This window comes from Panthera tigris, chromosome B1 (genome assembly GCF_018350195.1).
Source record: "Panthera tigris isolate Pti1 chromosome B1, P.tigris_Pti1_mat1.1, whole genome shotgun sequence".
In the NCBI taxonomy this organism is placed as follows: Eukaryota; Metazoa; Chordata; class Mammalia; order Carnivora; family Felidae; genus Panthera; species Panthera tigris.
In genome coordinates, this window is record NC_056663.1 from 149,201,203 (window position 1) to 149,223,583 (window position 22,381).

Here is a 22,381-nt window from a genome sequence, read left to right on the forward strand (position 1 = left end):
CTTTATTATTGTATCTAATTTTTTAAAATAGCCAATGTGTATTTTTTGAAATTCCCATTGTAATGCTGCCTGTGGCTATTAGGATGGATGGCTTAACAAGATCACTTACATGCTTTATCAGTATTTATACTTTAAAATAATGTTCCAGGGCACCTGGCTGGCTTAGTTTATAAAGCATGTGACTCTTGATCTCAGGGTCAGGAGTTCGAGCCCTACAATGGACATAGATATTACTTAAAAAAAGAAATAAATAAAATAATGTTTGAAACTGCTTAAGTCCTCTCCAAGAAAAGCAGTGATTTTTTTTTTTTTTTTTGGTCTCAAATTCTGTTTACAGTGACAAGTTTAAAGCAGAGATACCAAACTTAAATGCTTGTAGTGGCCCCTGAGGTAATAAATGAAAGGACCAGGATGGGAACTGTGGCAAATCTGGAGCAGAGTCCTCCTTGTCTAAACAGAGCAACTCCTACTCAACTCCATCTGTTTGTTGCCACAAGGGAATGTGGTGCCAAATACTCATTTTTTTTCTCAATATGTCATCTATTTGGCAATTAATTTAGAAATGTTGAACACTGCAAGTGATCCAAAACAAGTATGTGGGCAGGATCTAGTTGTTAGGCTGTTAGTTTGCAAACAACTTTAAAGGATAGATACTTTTGGTGAAATAATGTATTGGTTTTTATTGTGTATTACCTATAGTCGACAGAGGTACGTTCTTGGAGACACAGCAATGCAGAAGATGGCCAAGTCCCATGTTTTCTTAAGTGGTATGGGTGGTCTTGGTTTGGAAATTGGTAAGTAGTATTTTTATTCATAATTTTATATTACACTTTGAGCAACATAAGTTAAAGAATTTAATTTCTTCCCCTTGTACTATTTCCTATAAAGGGAATTCGATCCAACACCTTGAAAAGATTGTTTTGGTTCTTTCAGCAACATTGTTTCATAATACTGCTATATTCTTCCTAAAGGAATCAGTAATGACTCTCTTGTTTCTCTTTGTGATGTTAATAGCAATTAATGATCATTTCTGTATCCTTACTTATGATAGAGTGCATACAAACATATATTTGTAACAACATGTCTAGAATAATACTATAAAATTTTAAGAGTGATTACTTCTGTGTGGTATGGTTTTAGAAAATTTAATTTTTTCCTTTTTGTTCATCTGTATTTTTTAAGGAACTTATACTTTGGTAGTAAAAAAAAAAAAAAAAAGTTAAATTCTCCAGTTAAAGATGTGTCCAAGCTCCATGAAGAGTATCTAAAATACATTCCTAATATTAAGCTATTCTTTTTCTTTTTTTTTTTTTCCCCTTTATAGCAAAGAATCTTGTTCTTGCAGGAATTAAGGTAAGTGAATAAATGTCCTTGGTTAGAATAATTGTGATTTTTTTTCCATCCTCAGTAGTGGTAGTATTACTTACATTTTGGCTTAGTTTTTGCATCTTCATTTAGTGGCAAAACTTTTTTTTTTGTTAAGTTTATTTATTTTGAGAGAGAGAGTGAGCAACCAGCAGAGGGAGAGAGAGAATCCAAAGCAGGCTCCACACTGTCAGCACAGAGCCTGACATGGGGCTCAATCCCACAAATCATAAGATCATGACCTCAGCTGAAACCAAGAATAGGTCACTTAACTGACTGAGCCACTCAGGTGCCCCAGCAGCAAAATTGTTTTAGTGCTGTATTTTTTTCTTTAAAAAAAAAAAGATATTCTAGAAAATTCCAAAATTTTATGAAAATGGAATTTTTTTTAAGTTTGTTTATTTTTTGAGAGAGCAGGAGCCAGGGAAGGGCAGAGAGAGTGGGAGAGAGAGAATCCCAAGCAGGTTCTGCACTATCAGCGCAGAGCCTGACACAGGGCTTGAATTCACAAACGGTGAGATCATGACCCGAGATGAAATCAGGAGTTGGACGCTTAACAGACTGAGCCACCCAGGCATCCCCAAAATAGCATAGTTTTAACAAAACCCCATGTACACATCATGCAGCTGCAATTGCATGCTCGTAGACAGATTTGTTCCATGTATCTCCTTCCCATTCCTCATGGCTCCCCAGCCACCAAATTATTTTGATATAATACTCAGACATCCTATTATATCATTCTTAAATATTTTAGTATATAATTCTAAAAGATAAGGGTACCTTTTGAAAGCATAACCACAAAGCCATTTTTGCACCTTAAAATGTAACCATTTTGTTAATATCATCGTCTTAGTTATCTATTGCTGAAAACAAATTACCCCAAAACTTGGCAACTTAACAACACTTATCTCAGGGTCAAGAATTGCGTGCAACTTAGCTGGTTCCTCTGTTTGAGGGTCTTTCATGAGGCTCTAATCATGACATTGGCAGGGCTGCAGTCATCTCCAGGCTAGGGGAATAATCTGCTTCCCAAGCTTGCTCGCATGATGATTGACAGGATTCAGTAGCAAGGTCATTCCACTTCACGTTCCCATCTCAGTTCCCTGCTGGCTCTTGGTTGGAGATCACCCTCAGTTCCTTGACATGTGATCCTCTCCATTAGGCAGCTCACAATATGGCAGTTTGCTTCATCAGAGTAAGCTAAACAAGATGACTAGAAAGGAAGTGTACTAGCAAAACAAACCAGTCTTTTGCAACCTAATCTCAGAAGTGACATTTCATTATCTATGCTTATTTGCTAAAAGCAAATAGTTTCACTAGTTTACAAATGTATGGAAAAGGAATTATGCAAAGGCCTGAGTACCAGGAACTGGGAATCATTAGGGCCATCTTACAAGCCTATCTATATCAGTCATCAAATATCTAGTTAGAGTTCAAATTTTCCCAAATGTCGTACGAAAATTTTTTTTTGGTTTGTTCTAATTAGGATCCAAGTAAAGTCCATATACTGAGTTTGATTTCTTTTAATCTATATAGTTCCCTTCCCTGATATTTATTTACCCTTACAATGCACTTGTAACTAACAACAGGTCATTTACTACATGTACCTCTACCCTTGTATTTCATATAAACTGGTACAGAGATTTCCTGTAAACTGAATCCAGAGATTCAGGTTCAGATTTGATTGTTTTGGCACTACTGTTTCACAGATGATTTTATATTTTTCTCATCAAGAGGAAATCATAATCTGTTGTCCTTGTTTTGATTATTACTGATAATAATGATCATTGCCTAGATTCATTATTTTATTAGGGATAATGATATTCTAATTCTGTCCTTTTTGATTTGTTAGCTGGAATAATTTAGAAAGACAATTCTCCATTCACATATTTGGTTTCACTAAAGTATAGTTTGCACTTGTACAAAAGGCAAGATAAATACTTGTTGGTTTTTTTTCAGCCTTTATTTACCAGTTTTCAAAATCAGTGGTTTCCCTATCATCCACTAACAGTGACTAGTGAACTTGTGTGGCTTGTTTGTACCTGAACGTCATAATAAACTCATGAATTTAAACATACATGATTTGTTTTGATCTAGTGTAGTTGTTATTCTCATTTATGCTTAAATTGTTTCATCTTTGCTTGTTAGGATCTTCTTCAACTTCTTGAGTCCTTTTGACCTAACCCCAGTGGTCTTTGTCACTAATGATGAAGTCTTTTCAGTGGACAGATCTAGAACATTCATCCTGAGTGAACACTGAAATATCTGAGTTTCAAGTTTAGGACCACAGCATATCTACTTCTTTGATTTTATGATTTTGTATCTTTATCTCTTACTGTAAGGGTTTGAGTCTTAATGACATGAACCTAATTACATACTTGCTTTATCCTATGTTACACCTATTTATGATATAGATTCAGCATAGCAGTTCTAATATTATTAATAGCAATATAATTATTGAAAACCATTTATGATTTATTATTTTTTTTAATGCTTATCTTTTGGGAGAGCACAAGCAGAGGAGGGGCAGAGAGAAGGGGACAGAGGATCTGAAGCGGGATCTGTGCTGACAGGCTAACAGCAGTGAGCCCAATGTGGGGCTTAAACTCACGAACTGTGAGATCATGACCTGAGCCAAAGTCGGATGCTCAACCGACTGAGTCATCCAGGTGCCCCACTTTATTTTATTTTTAAAATTATATTTATTTTTTGAGAGAGAGAGAGCATGAGCAGGGGAGGGTCAGAGAGAGAGGAGTACAGAAGATCCCAAGAGGACTCTGGGCTGACAGGCTGATAGCAGCAGACCCACTATGGGGCTCAAACTCATGAACCACGAGATCATGGCCTGAGCCAAAGTCAGATGCTCAACCCACTGAGCTACCCAGACACCCCTAATTTTTTCTTTTTCATCCTTAGGATATATCCTGTCTAGATTTGGCAGGCAAATTAACTACTTTTTAAAGTCACTTTAAATAATTCCTTTGGGTAGTTATGCAACATATTCAGTAGATAGTTTTCTCCATTCATTTTTTTCTGGATTTCTGGGGATCACGTTTAAATTTAATTAAATTTTACTATTATGAGACTTATATAATTCAAAGCAGAATTTATGAGGGCACCTGGGTGGCTTAGTCGGTTGAATGTCTAACTTCGGCTCAGGTCATGATCTTGTGGTTCATGGTTCGAGCCCCACGTCGGGCTATGTTCTGACAGCTCAGAGCCTGGAGCCTACTTCAGATTCTGTATCTCCCTCTCTCTCTGCCCCTACCCCACTTGCACTCTGTCTCTCTCTCCCAAAAAATAAACATTTTTTTAAAAAGTAGAATTTATAAAACAAGCTTTATTCAGGTAAGGCTACCTTCTCTTTACCCTATTCCCTCCTTCCCTTATTAGGTCACCCCCTTTTTTTCATGTTTTGAAATATAAGCAAATACATGCATACAAATATGCAAATCTATATATATTTGTGTATACAAATTTACTCTCAGCTGCCTCTCTTAATAAGTGCCATACTTTCTTCCACCTTGCTCTTTATCACTTAACAGCATATCCTGGGATTATTCCTTAATGATAAATATATATGTTTCATTTTTTTATAGCTGTACAGGTATACATTGCATGGATGTATATTATTATACCCAATTCCTTACTTGTAGACATTTTAATTATTTTCAGTCTTTTTCTATTACAAGTAGTGCTGCAGTTAATACCTTTGTACGTATATCATTTTTAATCTTTCCCAGTGTGCCTTTATGATAGATTCTTAAAAGCGGAATTGTTATGTCCAAGGATAGAAGCACATGTTATTTCACTAGAGATTACCAAGTTCTTTTCCACTGAGGTTATGCTATTTTACATTCTCACCAATAACATATAAGAATGCCTGATTCATGTCACTCTCCAGTAAAGTATATTGTCAAACTTTTGGATTGATGCCATTCTAATAAATGAGAAAACATATTTCATTCTTGAGTAGAGTTGAACATTCCTAAATATTTTAAAGGGCCATATGCATTTCTTTTTCAGTATTCTCCATGTTCATATACTTTGCCCCTTTTTCTGTAAGATATGTCCTCTGATACAAGTTGAAAATATTCTTTCCAAATGTTGTTATCTTTTTTTACTTAGAACATGGAGCATTTGGAAATGTTTATGTGAATTCTTTTGATTGTATTTTAATACAACATGCTACTTTCCTAAATTGAAATTCTCATATGGTTTAAAGTAGTTTTTCCATTAATTTTCCTGGGTTTCCAGATGTATATGGTCATATCATCTGTGAATGAATCCAGCTTTAGATCCTTTCTAATTCTTAAGCTTCCTATTCCTCTCTATGTCTAATTACACTGGGTAATACTTCTGATACAATGTAAATGAAATTGGAGATAGTGAGCATCCTTGTCTTATCCCTGACTTTAACAGAGATTTTTCCCTTTTTTGAAGGCACTTACCATTCATGATACAGAAAAATGCCAAGCATGGGATCTAGGAGCCAACTTCTTTCTCTGTGAAGATGATGTTGTTAATATGAGAAACAGGTGAAGATGAGATATTTTGATGTTTTATCATAGAATTTTTTTTTTACTCTCACAATTACATAGGGTATTTTCTGTGCCTAAAACACTAACTCATTGATAGTTGTTTGACTCATCCCCATAACACATCACCATAGATAAATAAGTATTAACATATACTTATTTAATTATTTAGATTTGTGAAAATTTTAATACACTCACATTGCTACCTAGAAGTGAATTTTAAGATTGTTAAAGGTCTTTATTATTGCTTTATTCTTAAAAAGCTTGAAGAGGTTGGAACTAGGGTACACTTTGAGATTGTGTGGCTTACTATGGAATGTAACAGTATACTACATTTCAAGAGTGCGTAGTTGTCTATAAAAATAAGTAAGTCTTAGCTTCTTTCTTCCTCTACAGTTTGTTAAATTTCCATTGAAATTTTCTAACATTCAGGTTTCTCTGATGTTGTCAAAGTGTCCAGGTATGAGGGATTGAATATATTGAATGAAAGAGTAGTAAAAGTCCTTTTTTTTTTTTTTTTTTTTTTTTTTTAGGGCTGAAGCTGTACTTCAACATATTGCAGAACTCAATCCTTACGTTCATGTCACATCATCTTCTATTCCTTTAAATGAAACCACAGATCTCTCCTTCTTAGATAAATACCAGGTTGGTACTCTATTTTATGTTAGTTTATATATATATATATATATATATATATAGTTGTAAGTATTATCGTAGTGTAACTAATTAAACCTAGTCTGTTGAGCAGAGCAAAAAATTGCAGGTCAAAATACTTCCTTTAGAATACCTTTCAAATGCTCCATTTTAGGGAAAGGGCCTGAGATATTGACAAAGCCATTATATCAGTCAGCTACTTTCATAGTTATGTGCATAAAAACTACCCAAAACTCAGTGGTTTATAGCAACATGTATTTATTTCTTTATCCTCCATCTGCATGTCATTTGGAGTTCAGCTGTTCTAGGCTGACCTTGAACTGTAGAGCCTGGGTTTTTCTCCATATGCCTCTCTTCTGGGACCAGGAGGCTACCGAGGACATGGTGTCATACCAATAAAAGAAGTGTAAAGGGGCAAGTCCAACTATCCAAGCACACTTCAATCTTCCATTCATGTTACTTCTATTTATATTTCATTAGTCAAAGCAAGTCACATGGTCAAGACCAAAGTTGAGCAGGAAGGTATACTCTGCTCTTATGAAGGCCATGGGCAAAGGATGATATATAAGCTGATGATATATAATCAGTATATAATCTGATGGCAGAAGTAAAATATGTGGATCAACATTCAGTCTGCTTTAGTTAAGGTTAACTTTAGTTAACAACAATTCTCTCTTTCTCAAAATAAATTTTTTAAAAAAAGAAAAAGGCTGCTTGGGTGACTCAGTCAGTTCTAAGTGTCTGACTCTTGATTTCAGCTTAGGTCATGATCCCATGGTTCATGGTATCAAGCCCCGTATCAAGCTGTCTGCTGGCAGCATGGAGCCTGCTTGAGATTCTTCTCTTTCTCTCTCTCTCTCTCTCTCTCTCTCTCTCTCATTCTCTCATTCTCTCATTCTCTCATTCTCTCTCTCCCTCCCTCCCTCCCCTCCTCCCCTTCTCATTCTCTTTCTCTCTCAAAATAAATGAATAAATTTTAAAAACAACAACATTTCCTAGCACCTTAGATGTTTCAAAAGCAACTAGGTTGACCCTGATTTTCTGTGATTAAATTATGATGTTGCCCTTTGGGGAAGAACACTCCTGTGTTTCACCTCTACTCAGTACTTTTCACACTGTGTGACCATATGTGTGTGGGTTTTTCCCCCAAACCAAGCAGTTCTCCAAACTCCTTGGACACCTTCAGTGTCCTACAGTTCAATTCAGTTTTGACACTATCTACCTGGAGAAGATAGCTTCGGATCCCACAAGTTAAGGATTCATTCCCACAAGAGCCCCTCTCTGTCCACTTTCTGACATCAATCACAAATCCAGGTTGTTACCTGTTCCTCTGAGGGCTGGCTATAAATCAGAGGTTTCCATGTCCCTCTCTTAGGGTCCAATTAATTTGTCAGAGTGGCTCACAGAACACAGGAAGACCGTTTACTTATTAGATTACTGGTTTATTATAAAAGCTGTAACAAAGGAACAGTCAGATGGAAGAGATGCATAAGGCAATGAATGGAAAAGGGGGGCTGAGCTTCCATGCCCTTTCCAAGTATGCCATGTTCCTGGCATGAATCTGGAAGCTCTCTGAGCCCATAGTTGAGGTTTTCATGAAGGCTTCATTATGGAAGCATGAATGATTAAATGATTGGCCTTTGGTGATTAAGTCAGTCTCCAGCCCCTCTCTCCCTGGAGGTCTAAGAGATAGGGCTGAAAGTTCTCACTCACAAATCACAAGGTTCGTTCCCCTGGCAATCAGCTCCCATTCTTAGGGGGCCTCAAAGTTATTTCATTAATCTAAACTCAGGTGTGGGTAAAAGAGGCTTGTTATGAATAACAAAAGACATCATTATTTAACCTTTATCACTCTGGAGCTATTTCAGGATCTGGGATAAAACTAAATACATAATGAAAAATGTCTCTATAGCTCTTCTATAGGAAATTGCAAGAGTTTTTAGGAGCTATGTGTCAGGAACCTTGGATAATGACCAAAAGGTATATTTATTATTATTATGTCACACCAATTTGAAAACCAGTGTAAACTTCTGTTCTGGACTAGATAACTTGAAATCCATCTTCTACAAAGATGTGTAATAGACTTCTTACGTAGATTTATGTAATAGACTTCCTTTTATGTTTTTATTTTTTATTGAGGTATAATTAACACACACACAGTGTTAGGTTAATTTCAGGTATACAGTGTAATGAGTGAACAGTTTTGTGCATTACTCAGTATTCACCATGATAAGTGTAGTCACCATCTATCACCAAGCAATGTATTAAACTATTTTAACTATATTCCCAATGCTGTATTTGTCATCTTTGTGACTTACTTATTTTGTAACTGGAAGTTTGTACCTCTTAATCCTATTTACCTATTTCACTAGTCCCTCTACCATCTCCCCTCTGGCAACCACCATTTTGTTCTCTCTGTTTAGAAGTCTGGTTTTTTTTTTATTTCTTTGTTAATTTGTTTTATATTCCAACTGCAAGTGAAATCATATAGTATTTTTCTTTGACTTCTTTCATTTAGCATAATACTATGTAGGTCCATCCATGTTGTTGCAAATGGCAAGATCTTATTTTGTTTTTATGACTGAGTAATATTCCATCACATGTAAATATTACATCTTCTTTATCCATTTATCTGTTGATGGACACTTGGGTTGCTTCCATATCTTGGTTAATATAAATAATGCTGCAGTAAACAGGAGTTCATATATTTTTTTCAAACTAGCATTTTTGTTTTCTTTGGGTAAATACTCTGTAGTGGAATTATTGGATCATATGGTATTTCTATTTTCAATTTTTGAGGAACCTCCATACTGTTTTTCACAGTGGTTGCACCAATTTGCATTCCCACCATGCATTCCCCTGCCCTGATACAGAGCATCAGCCGTTAGGTGATGACCTGAGCCAAAGTCAGATGCTTAACCAACTGAACCACCCAGGCACCCCGATTCTACCCATTTTTGACAAATATGATGAAATACCTCGTTGTGGTTTTCATTTGCATTTCCCTGATGTTGAGTGATGTTGAACATCTTTTCATGTGTCTGTTGGCTATCTGATGTGTTTGAAAAATGTCTGTTCAGGTCCTCTGCTTGGTTTTTGATCAGATTATTTGGGATTTTGGTGTTGCATTGTATAAATTCTTTACAAACTTTGCATATGAGCACCTTATCAGATACATCATTTGCAAATATCTTCTATTTAGTAGATTGCCTTTTCATTTTGTTGATAGTTACCTTCACTGTGCAAAAACTTTTTATTTTGTTATGGTCTCAATCATTTATTTTTGCTTTTGTTTCCCTTGCCCAAGGTGACATATCTAGAAAAATGTTGCTATGGTAAATATCGGAGAGATTACTGCCTGTGTTCTCTTCCAGGATTTTCATGGTTTCAGGTTTCACATTTAGATCTTTATCCATTTTGAGTTTATTTTTGTGTGTGGTGTAAGAAAGTGGTCCAGTTTGATTCTTTCATATGTAGCTGTCCAGTTTTCCCAGCACCATTTGTGGAAAACTATCTTTTCCCCACTGTACATTCTTGCCTCCTTTGTTGCAGATTAATTGACCATATAAGCATGGGTTTATTTCTGGGATCTCTATTCTGTTTCATTGATCTATGTGTGTCCATACTGTTTTGACTCTACAGCTTTGTAGTATATCTTGAAATCTGGGATTGTGATACCTCAAGCTTTGTTCTTTCTAAAGATTGCTTTAGCTATTTGGGGTCTTTTGTAGTTATATACAAATTTTAGTATTATTTGTTGTAGTTCTGTGAAAAATGCTGTTGGTATTTTGATAGGGATTACATTGAATCTCTAGATTGCTTTGGATAGTATGGACTTTGTAGCAATATTAATTCTTCTAATCCATGAGGATGGAATATCTTTCCATTGGTTGTATTGCGTCTTTAATTTCTTTCATCGGTGTTTCAGAGTTTTGAGAGTAAAGGTATTTTACCTCCTTGGTTAATTTTATTTTTAGGTATTTTATTATTTTTGGTGCAATTGTAAATAGGATTGCTTTCTTAATTTCTCTTTCTGGTACTTTATATTGATGTATAAAACGAGATTTCTGTATATTAATTTTGTAACCTGTAATTTTAATGAATTCATTTATCAGTTCTAGTAGTTTTTTTGGTGGAGTCTTTAAGGTTTTCTGTTTATAGTATCATGTCATCTGCAAATAGACTGCTTTACCTCTTCCTTACCAGTTTGACTGCCTTTTCTTTTTCTTGTATGATAACTGCAGCTAAGACTTCCAGTGCTATTTTGAATAAAAGTGGTAAGAGTGGGCATGCTTGACTTATTCCTGATCTTAAAGGGAGAGCTCTCAGTTTTTCACCATTGAGTAAAAAATATTAGCTGTGGGTTTTTTATATATGGCCTTTGTTATGTTTAGGTATTTTACTTGTTAACCTACTTTGTTCAGAGTTTTCATTCACAAGTGGACATTGTACTTTGTCAGAAGCTTTTTCTTCATCTGTTGAGATTGAGATGATCATATGGTTTTTATTCTTTCTCTTGTTAATTATCATTTATAATTTTGATCGATTTATAAATATTGAACCCCACCCTTGCTTCCCTAGAATAAATCCCGACTGATCATGGTAGAACGGGTTTTTTAAGGTATTGTTGAATTCAGTTTACTAATAATATTTTCTTACAGATTTTTGTATCTGTGTTTCTCAGAGATTTTGGACTATAGTTTTGTCTTTTTATTTGTAGTGTTTTTATCTGGTTTAGAATCAGAGTAATGCTGGCCTTATAGAATGAATTTCAGTTTTCCTTCCTCTTCTATTTTTGGAATAGTTTAAGAATAGGTATTAACTCTTCTTTAAATGTTTGGTAGACTTTGCCTGTGAATCCATCTGGTCCTGGCCTTTGTTTTCTGGGAGTTTTTTGATTGCTGATTTGATTTTTGATAGACTTTTTAAAATTTTTAATGTTTATTTTTGAGAGAGAGACAGAGGGCAAGCAGGGGAGGGGCAGAGAGAGAGGGAGACACAGAATCTAAAGCAAGCTTCAGGCTCTGAGCTGTCAACACAGAGTCCAATGTGAGACTTGAACCCACGAGCTAGGAGTTCATGACCAGAGCTGAAGACGGACACTTAACCGACTGAGCCACCCATGCGCCCCTGATAGACGTCTTTTAAATGAGTAGCTGAGCTCAAAATAAAATGCTCAGAGACCAAAAATAAATAGGTAGCTAAAAGAAGATGAGTAAACTATTTATTTGCTGTGGTCACTTTCACATTGGAGTTGCTGATCTCAGTAACCCCATTTCTTAGGAATTAGTGGTAACACAGAAACCGAAGATCCCAAGTAGGTTTACATGAGATAGAGAAATGGAATTGAGACCTACCCCCTTTTTGTAAAGTTAGAACCTCAGAGAACTACACTCTCAGTGAAAGGTGGATGAGGACAGTCTTTGCACCTCAGAACAAGATTGCCTGTTTTTTCTTGAGCTCTGGATGAAAAAATAATGATCTCCTCTGGGAATTCACAACCATATGCCTATTCTGACCCAGGTTTGGAGATAAACTTTATAATTCTTTGTAATCTAAAATTTCCCAAGCTGGGAATTCAAAACATAAATAGTACTAAGCTACTGTCAATATCCTGGAATGCCAGACAGAAAGAAAACTAAACAACTACAGAGAAATCTATGTTCAACTAAGCCATAGTATATTCCAGTATATGGAGCCTCTTTGAAGATGAGTTCAGAGTACAAAATAGCAAGACAGGCAGTTCAGTGTGATGAAAGGTCAATGGATATAACAAATAATAGAATTAACCTCCAGGAATTTCAGATAATAGAATTATCGGATAGGGACTAAAAAACATAGATGTCCAAATTGAATTTTAAAAGAAGGAATTAAATATACAATATGGAAATAATTAAAAAGAATCAGGCAGATGTGATAAAGAACCAGTCGAATTTTTAGAAACGAAAATATTGTCTTAAAAATTAAAACTCAGTGAATAGATTAAACAGTGGATAGATACAACTAGTGTAAGAATTAGTGAATTGAAAGAGCTGAGATTACTGAGACTACAACCTTTAGAAATTAGAGTAAGTATGAAAGAGAAATTAAAAGAAATACAAGCTTAAGTGAAAAGGTTCAATTCATGAGATTAAATTTCTGAAAGAACATTAGGAAAGGTCAATATTCCAAAAAAATAATGGCTGAGAATTTGTGATGAAACACAAATTAGATTCAGTGTATGCTAAGTCTAAGATGTGATTTTACTGTATTTACAAACTTACTAAGTCAGCCTGTTACTGTTCTTTGGTTGCTGACAGAAAACATGAGATTCCTGAATCAGAGACTTTATTTCTCTGAGTATGGTAAGAAGTGTGAGTATTGTATTTGCCTTATTTCCTCTTGCCTTTCCCCAAAACCCACTAGTGTAGTGTAGAGGACTCAGTGGATGCCTGCACATGTAATGGGCTCCTTTTGATAAGAGGAACACTGAGCTTGGAAAACCTGTGCTTTTATAGCAAGCAATTAACAGGCTTGTTCTTTGTTCCAGAGGGAAACATTACCTCATTCCTCCAGCTTGCACAAAGCAAATATAATCCTGAGAAATGGCCCAAGAATAGTTAAGATCCTTGGATTCATAGCATACCCAGTTGAGACATGTATAAAAAGTAAGAGACCCATGGAGGAGAAATCAATCTTGCAGGAAGCACACCGTATTCTGAGCTAGGTAAATAAGAATAAATCCACAACTGGATATTTGTAGTGAAAAAAAGTTATCCAATTCATGGAAACTACCAGCAAGGAAAACTCTGGACTGAGAGTCTAGTTCTACTTTTGCCACTTGATAGGTAGATGAATGACCTTAGGAAAGTTTTTTACCTTTATGAGTTTAAGTTACTTATGTTAAAATATGATTATAAAAGCACTCTACTTATCTTACAGGGTGATGATAAAAAGTTAAGCATTGAGAACTATAATTTGCTATTTTAAATAACAGAACTTGGTAGTTTTACTAATGACACTGTCATAAAGCAAAAGTTGTTATATTGTGCATCTGAAGTAAAAGCTCAGCCAACTAGTGTATCTCTTTAAAAATATAATCTTTACTCCTTTAAGCTAGCATTTAATTAATATTCTGAAGACTAGGTTAGTATTCCCATGGCAATAACAGATCAAACAAAATCTCCAGCCATTTAGAGTACAAAAATACCACATATGATATTAAGGTTTGCTTCTTATGTAAATCCTGTGATAGTAATTGAATTTAATATGGGCAGGTTTGGGGCGCCTGGGTGGCTCAGTCGGTTAAGCGTCCGACTTCGGCTCAGGTCACGATCTCGCAGTCCGTGAGTTCGAGCCCCGCGTCAGGCTCTGGGCTGATGGCCCAGAGCCTGGAGCCTGCTTCCGATTCTGTGTCTCCCTCTCTCTCTGCCCCTCCCCCGTTCATGCTCTGTTTCTCTGTCTCAAAAATAAATAAACGTTAAAAAAAAAAAAATTAATATGGGCAGGTTTTCCTCTGTATATGTTATTTTTACTTTTGCTATTCCATGACTCTGAAGGTTTTAACCTTAGAATGGAATACAGTGGGAAAGTATTTTTTTTTACAAGGAAAACAATGTGTTTTTAGCATAATGCAAACTGTGACATGCTTCTGACTTAGAAGTGTATTTTACCAAACTAGTTGTTTATTTTCTAATATTTAATGTCTTATATTCTTCTTAACAGTGTGTAGTATTGACTGAGATCAAACTTCCGTTGCAGAAGAAGATCAATAACTTTTGCCGTTCTCGGTGCCCTCCAATTAAGGTAATAATATTACTTAATAATTACATGTAGTTAAGCAAAGAAAGAACACCTTCACTGTTAAAATTTATAGCTTTTCAGTAGGTTATGTAAGAAGTTCTTATGTACACGAGGACAATCACAGTAATATTTTTCTCTTTAATTTTGGCATTATTCATTTCCTGTTTTTAAAACCAAGATCTAAATTTGGCTTATAGCAAATTGCCAAAACTGAGGAAGAATAAAGATGGGAATGGTAAGGATGGTAAATATTGAATTCATCATCTAACTTTAAATATGGTGTAATGGTGGTTTTCAAGAGGTTCATTGGTTCTTACAACAAATATTCATTGAGCATCTTCTCCCAATACAATTCTAGGCACTAGGAATACATTAGTGAATAGGACATACAAATTTTCCTACTCATGAAAATTACCATCCAGTAAGGAAGATATTTAATTAAAAAGCAAATAAATAACATAGTTTCAAGTCCTATGAAGAAAATAGCTAGGTAAAGAATATAATGTCTGCATGATGTTGGGGTGGGGATCAGTGCTGGTTCTCTTAAATTGAAGGTCAGGGAACTCCTCTGAGGAGATAAAGTTTGAATAGAACCCTGAATAATGGGAGAGAGCCAGCTATGGAAAGAGCATTCAAAGCATGAAGAACATCAAGTGTAGACTTGAAAGTATAAAAAAATTTGCTTGGTGTGTTTACAAACAGCAAGAAGCAAGCAAGACCAGAATGGAATTTGGGTAAAGAGGAGAGAGTAGTCTGAGTAAAAGTTACCAGGAGATTATGTTCAGAGAAGTAATTAGAGGGCCAAACTTACATAACTTTGAGGATAGCTGAGTTTTAATCCCATGGGTTTTGACTTGATTTATATATACAGTGTGTGTGTTTGTGTGTGTGTGTGTACATAGGAGAGAGAGAGAGAGTACGAGACAACACACCGAAGCAGGGGAGGGGGCAGAGGGAGAGAATCTTAAGCAGACTCCATGCTCAGTACAGAGCCTGACATGGGGCTTAATCTCAACAGCCATGAGATCATGACCTGAGCTGAAATCAAGAGTTGGATGCTTAACCACCTGAGTCACCCAGGCATCCCTGATCTGATTTATATTTTTAAAAGATCACTCTGGATGTGCTGTAGGGAAAATAGTCTAAAGCAGTAGTTTTCAAAGTATGGTCGAAGGATACTGAATAGTCTTGAGATCTTTTCATGGGATCTGCAAAGTCAAACTATTTTCATAATATTACTAAAATGTTATTTGTTTTTTTTTACTCTGATTCTCTTATGGGGTACAGCGGAGTTTCCAGAGTATCTAGATGATATGCAGTAGATATTATAGCTCTGATAGCTAATGAAATGTATGTGTGTATTCTTAAACATTTTAAATGTTTCTCAGTTTTAATTTCTAACACAGCAAATACCAATAGGTATAACCCAGATAAATAGAAGTTCTTTCAGTCCTCAATAATTTTTAAGAATGTGAAGGAATTGGGGTGCCTGGATGGCTCAGTCAGTGTCCAACTCTTGATTTTAGCTCAGGTCATGATCTCACAGTCATGACATTGAACCCCATGTCAGGCTCCACGCTGAATGTGGAGCCTACTTGGGATTCTCTTTCCCTCTCTGTCTGCTCCTCCCCTGCATGTGTGCATGTGTGCACACTTTCTCTCAAAATAAATAAATATTTTAAAAAAAGAAGAAGAACATGAAGGAATCACAGAGCCAAACAGAAAGAAAGCCATTGAATTAATAAGAGAGTAGAGGCAACTAGACCAGTTGGAGGATAATGCAGTAATCCAGGTGTGAGATGCTGGTAATTCAAGAGAGGTAGAAATAGAAATTTTGAGAAGTTAATGAATTTGAGATATCTTCTAAAAAAATGGCTTACAACTTATGAATGGATGAATATGAGTTGTGAGGGAAAGAATGATCAAGAATCACTCCTAGATTTTTTCCAGAGTAACTGAGTCATGGTGACATTGGGAAGACCAGTAATAAGTTTAGATCAGAAAAATCATAAATTATCCTGTGCAGCTACATACATACCATTAACTCTAACTCCTTTGTGGGGTTATTTGTTCCTTTGAAAAAAGGAAAAAATTACTTGTTCTTTTGAGATAGGCAGTAAGCCAACTATCATACTCTATTAAATAGTTGTGCTAAAAATTTTTGGATTGTGGTATTTACATAGCATATTTACACTCTGTACATTTGTGCTATGGTTCACAATTTAAACAGATGAATAAGACATAGAATAGTAAAGTTAAAATCCCCGGGCATGGAAGTTTTACAAAATAATTACACTAAGTTATGAACTAAAATCTTTTATGTGATTGGTATATGTAATCCTATTTGAAAGTTGTTTTGCAGGGAAATTGTCCTCAAATTTGCAGCTTTTAAACTTAAAAATCATAATGATTATATGATTATATATATGATTATATATATGATTATATATATGATTATATATATGATTATATGATATATATATGATTATATACATATATGATTATTATATATGATTATTATATATAATATGTATTAATATATTATATATAATAATCATATATATGATAATGATAATGATACGTAATGATATGATATATAATCATATATATATGATAATGGTAATGATAATATATATATGATTATATATATGATTATATGATTTATATATATATGATTATATATATGATTATATATAATATATATCATTTATATATTAAAAAATGCTGTGTGTACCTATTTTAATGGTAAAGGCAATACATGATCCAGTAGGAGGTAGCCTTTTATTAGCTCTTTCATTACTTCATGTAATAGGTGGTATAAATTGTTTTAATGGGCTACATTTTTATATCCAAATATGAATAGACTTTAGTTTTTGTTTAAAAAAGTATCACTTTAGGGGCTCCTGGGTGGCTCAGTTGGTTAAGCATCTGACTTCGGCTCAGGTCATGAGCTTGGGGTTTGTGAGCTTGAGCCCCACGGTCAGGTTCTGTACTGACGGCTCGGAGCCTGGAGCCTTCTTCAGATTCTGTCTCCTTCTCTCTCTGCCCCTCCCCCGTTCGCACTCTGTCTCTCTGACTTTCTCAAAAATAAGTAAACATTAAAAAAAATTTTTTTTAAGTATCACTTTACACAGGATCATAGGTGTTACAGAATAAGAATTCTTTACTGTTAACTCAAAATGAAATTAGACACAAAAACATTTTCTTTAGAGATTCTTAGAATGGAGTATATGTGTTACAAAAATCACTTTTAATAAAGGATTAATGATTGTGGTTAAGAATATGATTTTTGGGGCACCTGGGTGGCCCAATCAGTTAAGCAGCCGACTTCGGCTTAGGTCATGATCTCGAGATTCTTGAATTTGAGCCCAGAGCTTGCTTGAGATCCTCTGTCTCCCTCTTTCTCTGCCCCTTCCCAACCCTCCCCACACCAACAAATAAATAAACATTAAAAAAAAAAAAAAAAGAATCTGAGTTTTACCTTCCTTGCTTTGATGCATACTGTCAGTTCCTCAGCTCTTTTTCTATTTGTTGCCTCCATTTTCAACTTTTAGCTCTGTTCTCTTTTCCATTAACTCTACTACTGGTGAATGGATACTTCTTTTTTCTCAAATGAAAAGTAAAAATTCACTGCTCAAACCATTGAACCAAGATACTGGTTTCTTTCTTTCTTTTCTTTTTTTGGCAATATTTGTTTTATTGAAGTGGTGTAGAAATGAACCTGCAATATCTCTCAGGTGTGCCTGCAAAACCTAACTGAAGGTTTTTTATTGTTGTTCAACCAAAGCTTCTAATTCTAAGATAGTGGATTTTATACAATTCCAAAATTTTTAATAGTACTTACTTTTCATCTGAATATAAATATATATACATATTCACTAAGAGAATTTAGAGAATGTAGAAAAGTATAATGAAAAATGTACCTTTAAGCCCATCACCAGAGGTAACAGCTGTTAACATTGTACTGTATATATCCTCTATAATTCTATAAAGACGTGTGTACCTTTTTTATTTTTTTGTCACATTAGTATTATATTTATGTGCAGTTGTCTATTCTGTTTTTTCAATTAGTAATTTTTAATAAAAACAAACTACAGCATGCAAACCTCAAATACTTATAGGTACAATTTACGTAATTTTTTTTTTTTAATTTAAATCCAAGTTAGTTAACATATAGTGTAGTAATGGTTTCAGGAGTAGAATTTAATGAATTATCACTTATATATAACACCCAGTGCTCCTCCCAACAAGTGCCCTCCTTAATGCCAGTCACCCATTTAGCAACCCTTAGTTCTGTATATTTAAGAATCTCTTATGGTTTGCCTCCCTCCCTGTTTTTATTTTTCCTTCCCTTCTGCTATGTTCATGTTTTGTTTCTTAAATTCCACATGAGCGAAATCATATATTTGTCTTTCTCTGACTGACTTATTTCACTTAGCATAGTACTTGCTAGTTCCATCCACATTGTTGCAAATGGCAATATTTTATTCTTTTTGATCACTGAGTAATATTCCATTGTGTATATATCCTACATCTTTTTTATCCATTCATCAATTAATGAACATTTGGACTTTTTTCATAATTTAGCTATTATCAAAAGATACCAGTTTCTTATGTACTTTGTTGGATTTTTAGGGCAAGGAAAGAATTTCTGTTATTTAAAAATCATAGAATGTACAATGATGACGTGCTGCATTTTTTAATTATATAGCACTAGATACCCAGTCTCAAATACCAATATCCTTGATTCTTGAACCACTTCACAGACAAATAATGTATTCTGTTTGTGATTCACTTTATATCCCAAAGGATAATCTTAATTATAAATAAAGTCATGAAGAGGCTTAAAGTACTTGAGGTGGGGTTTTTTTTCTTTATATAAATAGATAAGCTTGAACTTCTTTTCATCATTTCACAGTTTATCAGTGCAGATGTACATGGAATTTGGTCACGGTTGTTTTGTGATTTTGGTGATGAATTTGAAGTTTCAGATGCAACAGGAGAAGAGCCAAAAGAAATTTTCATTTCAAATATAACGCAAGTATGATTATATATATATATTATTGTATATGTATATGAATTTTTTTTAATGAATACATTAAAATGATTTTTATGTATGTAAGAGTGGGGTAGGGGCAGAGGGAGGGAGACACAGAATCTGAAACAAGCTCCAGGCTCTGAGTTGTCAGCACAGAGCCCGACTCAGGGCTCTAACTTACAAATCGTGAGATCATGACCTGAGCCGAATTTGGATGCTTAACTGACTGAGCCACCCAGGCACCCCGATGTGAATACATTTTTTAAAGGTGACAATAGCAAAATACTGTAATATGCAATATTTTTCATTTGTTTTATAATATTTTAAGGTAATTCATGAGAGAATGTTTTGTTAATTTCTTGATCATATTATATTAAAACTAAATTTAAGTTAGAATATAAGAGTGTCTGAATTCCTTCTAACATTAATAATCAATAGATCAACATTTGCTTGTGATAAATTTTAATTTTGCTCTGTGTCGTGTTCCTATTGGGCATGAAGTGTGATTCAGTGTTTACTAAACTGTGTTTATTGTGTCAGATTGTAGATGTAGTAAGTATGTCTTAAGTCACCTGGCCCAACACAAGACTGTGGGGAGGATACACAGGTCACTATAGACAAAAGCTTTTCTAAAATTTTTTATATTTCTAAAACATTTGGAGGAGGAAAAAAAGTATTAGAATTAATTACCCTTAGATCAAAAAGTCTGAACTTTCACGTTCTCTTCAGGTAAGCTTAAGTTTTTTATTCCCTAAAAGAATTGGAGATATCATTGTGATCCAGTTTTCCTAGTTTTTTAAGTCTGAATCATTACTTTTACTTGCATTCTTTCTAATCAGTTTACATTAAAGATCAAAGAAACCAAATGGATAATAGTATTTGTGTTTCTATATTTATGCTTGATTTTTAAGCCCAGTGTAATGTTGCCTTTTCACCCCTTTTTAAGAGAAATGCATTAAAAAAATCATTCTGTGTCTCTGTGCTTACAGAATGATTTATTATTCAACCTTTAATCTTTGTGCTTGTTTTTAGTTTGTCCCTGCAAACATCATACAGTTAGAATAGAATAGGCTCCAGGAAGTAGTTGGAATCTGGTATTGCATTGGTATTTTCTTTTCTTAAATAGTGTAGGCAGTATGAAGGTTATCCACAAAGAATTAGAAAGTACCATAAATGTTCCCATTTAACTTATATGCAAAAGTATTTCTCTTTTTTAATAAAGTCCTTATGAATTTTATTCTTCTTGAGATATTAGTAAACCCACATTATGTTAATTTTATATACATGTTTGTGATCATAATCTTAATTCTTACCCAGATCATTAAGCCACAGGACAATTTTCAGAATCTTCACAGTTAAGAAAGAAAGGATGATAATTCTCTTTAGGTTTTATGTAGATTAAATTATTACCACCTTATTCAACCAGTGTGTTGGATTATATGCATTAATAAGCAAATTTCTGGGCCTTGGACCTATCTCATCCATCCTCTTTGGTGAGATAGGTCAATTTCTTCCTATTTTTGTCCTGATAAGCTGAGCTACACAATATTTTTTTATCCTTTAACATGTTGGGCAGCAAATTTTAAATTACCAGTTTTCTGGCTTTAAATCTCCATCCTTCTTGGGACACCTGGATGGCTCAGTCAGTTGAGCGTACAACCCTTGATTTTGGCTCAAGTCATGATCTCACAGTCGTGGGATTGTGAGCCCTGTGTCAGGCCCCTCACTGAATGTGGAGACTTCTTGAGATTCTATCTCTCCCTCTGCCCCCTCAGCCACTTGAGCACTAACTTTCTCGCTCTGTGTCTCTCTAAAAATAAAATTTTAAAAAAAATTTAAATCTCTGCCCTTTCTTGCATTTCTTTCATCTTCAAAGTTAGACTTGTCTTTTATGCACAGATTTTTTTATAACATGACTTTAAAACTTATATTTGATAACTTTGAATATATTTAAGTCCAAAGAATCTGTATCTATGAAATATTTGAACTTCCATGTAGAATCTCCTTCTCCCCCAAACACAGAAATTATATTTTAAACATTCATAATAAAATAGTAAATTGATCATTATTTTGCAATAATTCTTAAAAGGCTTGCTTTTACTAAGGAAGAAAAGGAATGACTTGCCATTTTGATTGTTTTGAGAATTTTATGATAACCTGGTCCATTTTGTGTGAGATTTGAAATTTGTGCAAAAAAGGAATACATGAACTTGTTTTTTTAGTAGAATTCTCTTATTTAGGCTAATCCTGGTATTGTCACCTGCCTTGAAAATCATCCTCACAAACTTGAGACAGGACAGTTTTTAATGTTTCGAGAAATTAATGGAATGACAGGGTTAAATGGATCGACACAACAAATAACTGGTAAGTTCCTGTGTTTTATTAATTCATTTATACTTATTCATTATTCAACACATTAATAGTTTAGACAGTATATTCAGTGTTGAGGACACTTCATCAGCTTAGACAAACATGATCTAAGTCTTGGCCTCAAAACATTCAATCCAAGTGAGGACGTGTTAACATTAAGCAGTGATGTCAAGAGAGTGTAAAGACAGTACAGGCATTTCTGGGAACTCTAAACATGGCAAGGAAATCTACCCGGTTTGGGTACAGCAGCAGTGGGGGCAAGTATCTTGATTAAAATTTGAAGATTGCTTTGGCTTAGGAAAATGATGAAAAGAATATTCTATGCAGAGACCAACAGTAAGAGGCAGTTTGTTCAAGAAACTAGAAGATACAGTATGGCAGGGCTGGCAGTGGGAGTTGATATGGCAAAAGTCTTAAGACATTTAAGAGGAAATTTGATAATCTCATATTGTAGGTAAGCGACGAATCCAACATGGGCAACTTATTCACTTAAGGAGTGCAGGTTTTGGAGAGAAGATGATGAGTACAGTTTAGGTTCGTTGAGTAAGGTGGCAATGAAGTATTCAGGTGGAGACATGTTTTTGTTAGTGACTTGGATAAAAAGAATGAGTGGATGTTGTTGCAGGCAAGTTTG

At 34.6% G+C, this 22,381-nt stretch overlaps 1 protein-coding gene across 2 annotated transcripts in view; it reads left to right on the forward strand.

Moving 5' to 3' along the window:
* Positions 1-22,381, forward strand: part of UBA6 (ubiquitin like modifier activating enzyme 6) — a 90,012-nt gene that overhangs the window by 26,119 nt on the left and 41,512 nt on the right. For both annotated transcript variants that reach the window (XM_042984424.1, XM_042984425.1), the window contains 7 exons: positions 700-794; positions 1,325-1,353; positions 5,809-5,903; positions 6,437-6,548; positions 14,262-14,342; positions 19,258-19,380; positions 21,618-21,741. In XM_042984424.1, the coding sequence (XP_042840358.1) occupies positions 700-794; positions 1,325-1,353; positions 5,809-5,903; positions 6,437-6,548; positions 14,262-14,342; positions 19,258-19,380; positions 21,618-21,741 (659 nt within the window). The remainder of the gene's footprint in view (positions 1-699; positions 795-1,324; positions 1,354-5,808; positions 5,904-6,436; positions 6,549-14,261; positions 14,343-19,257; positions 19,381-21,617; positions 21,742-22,381) is intronic.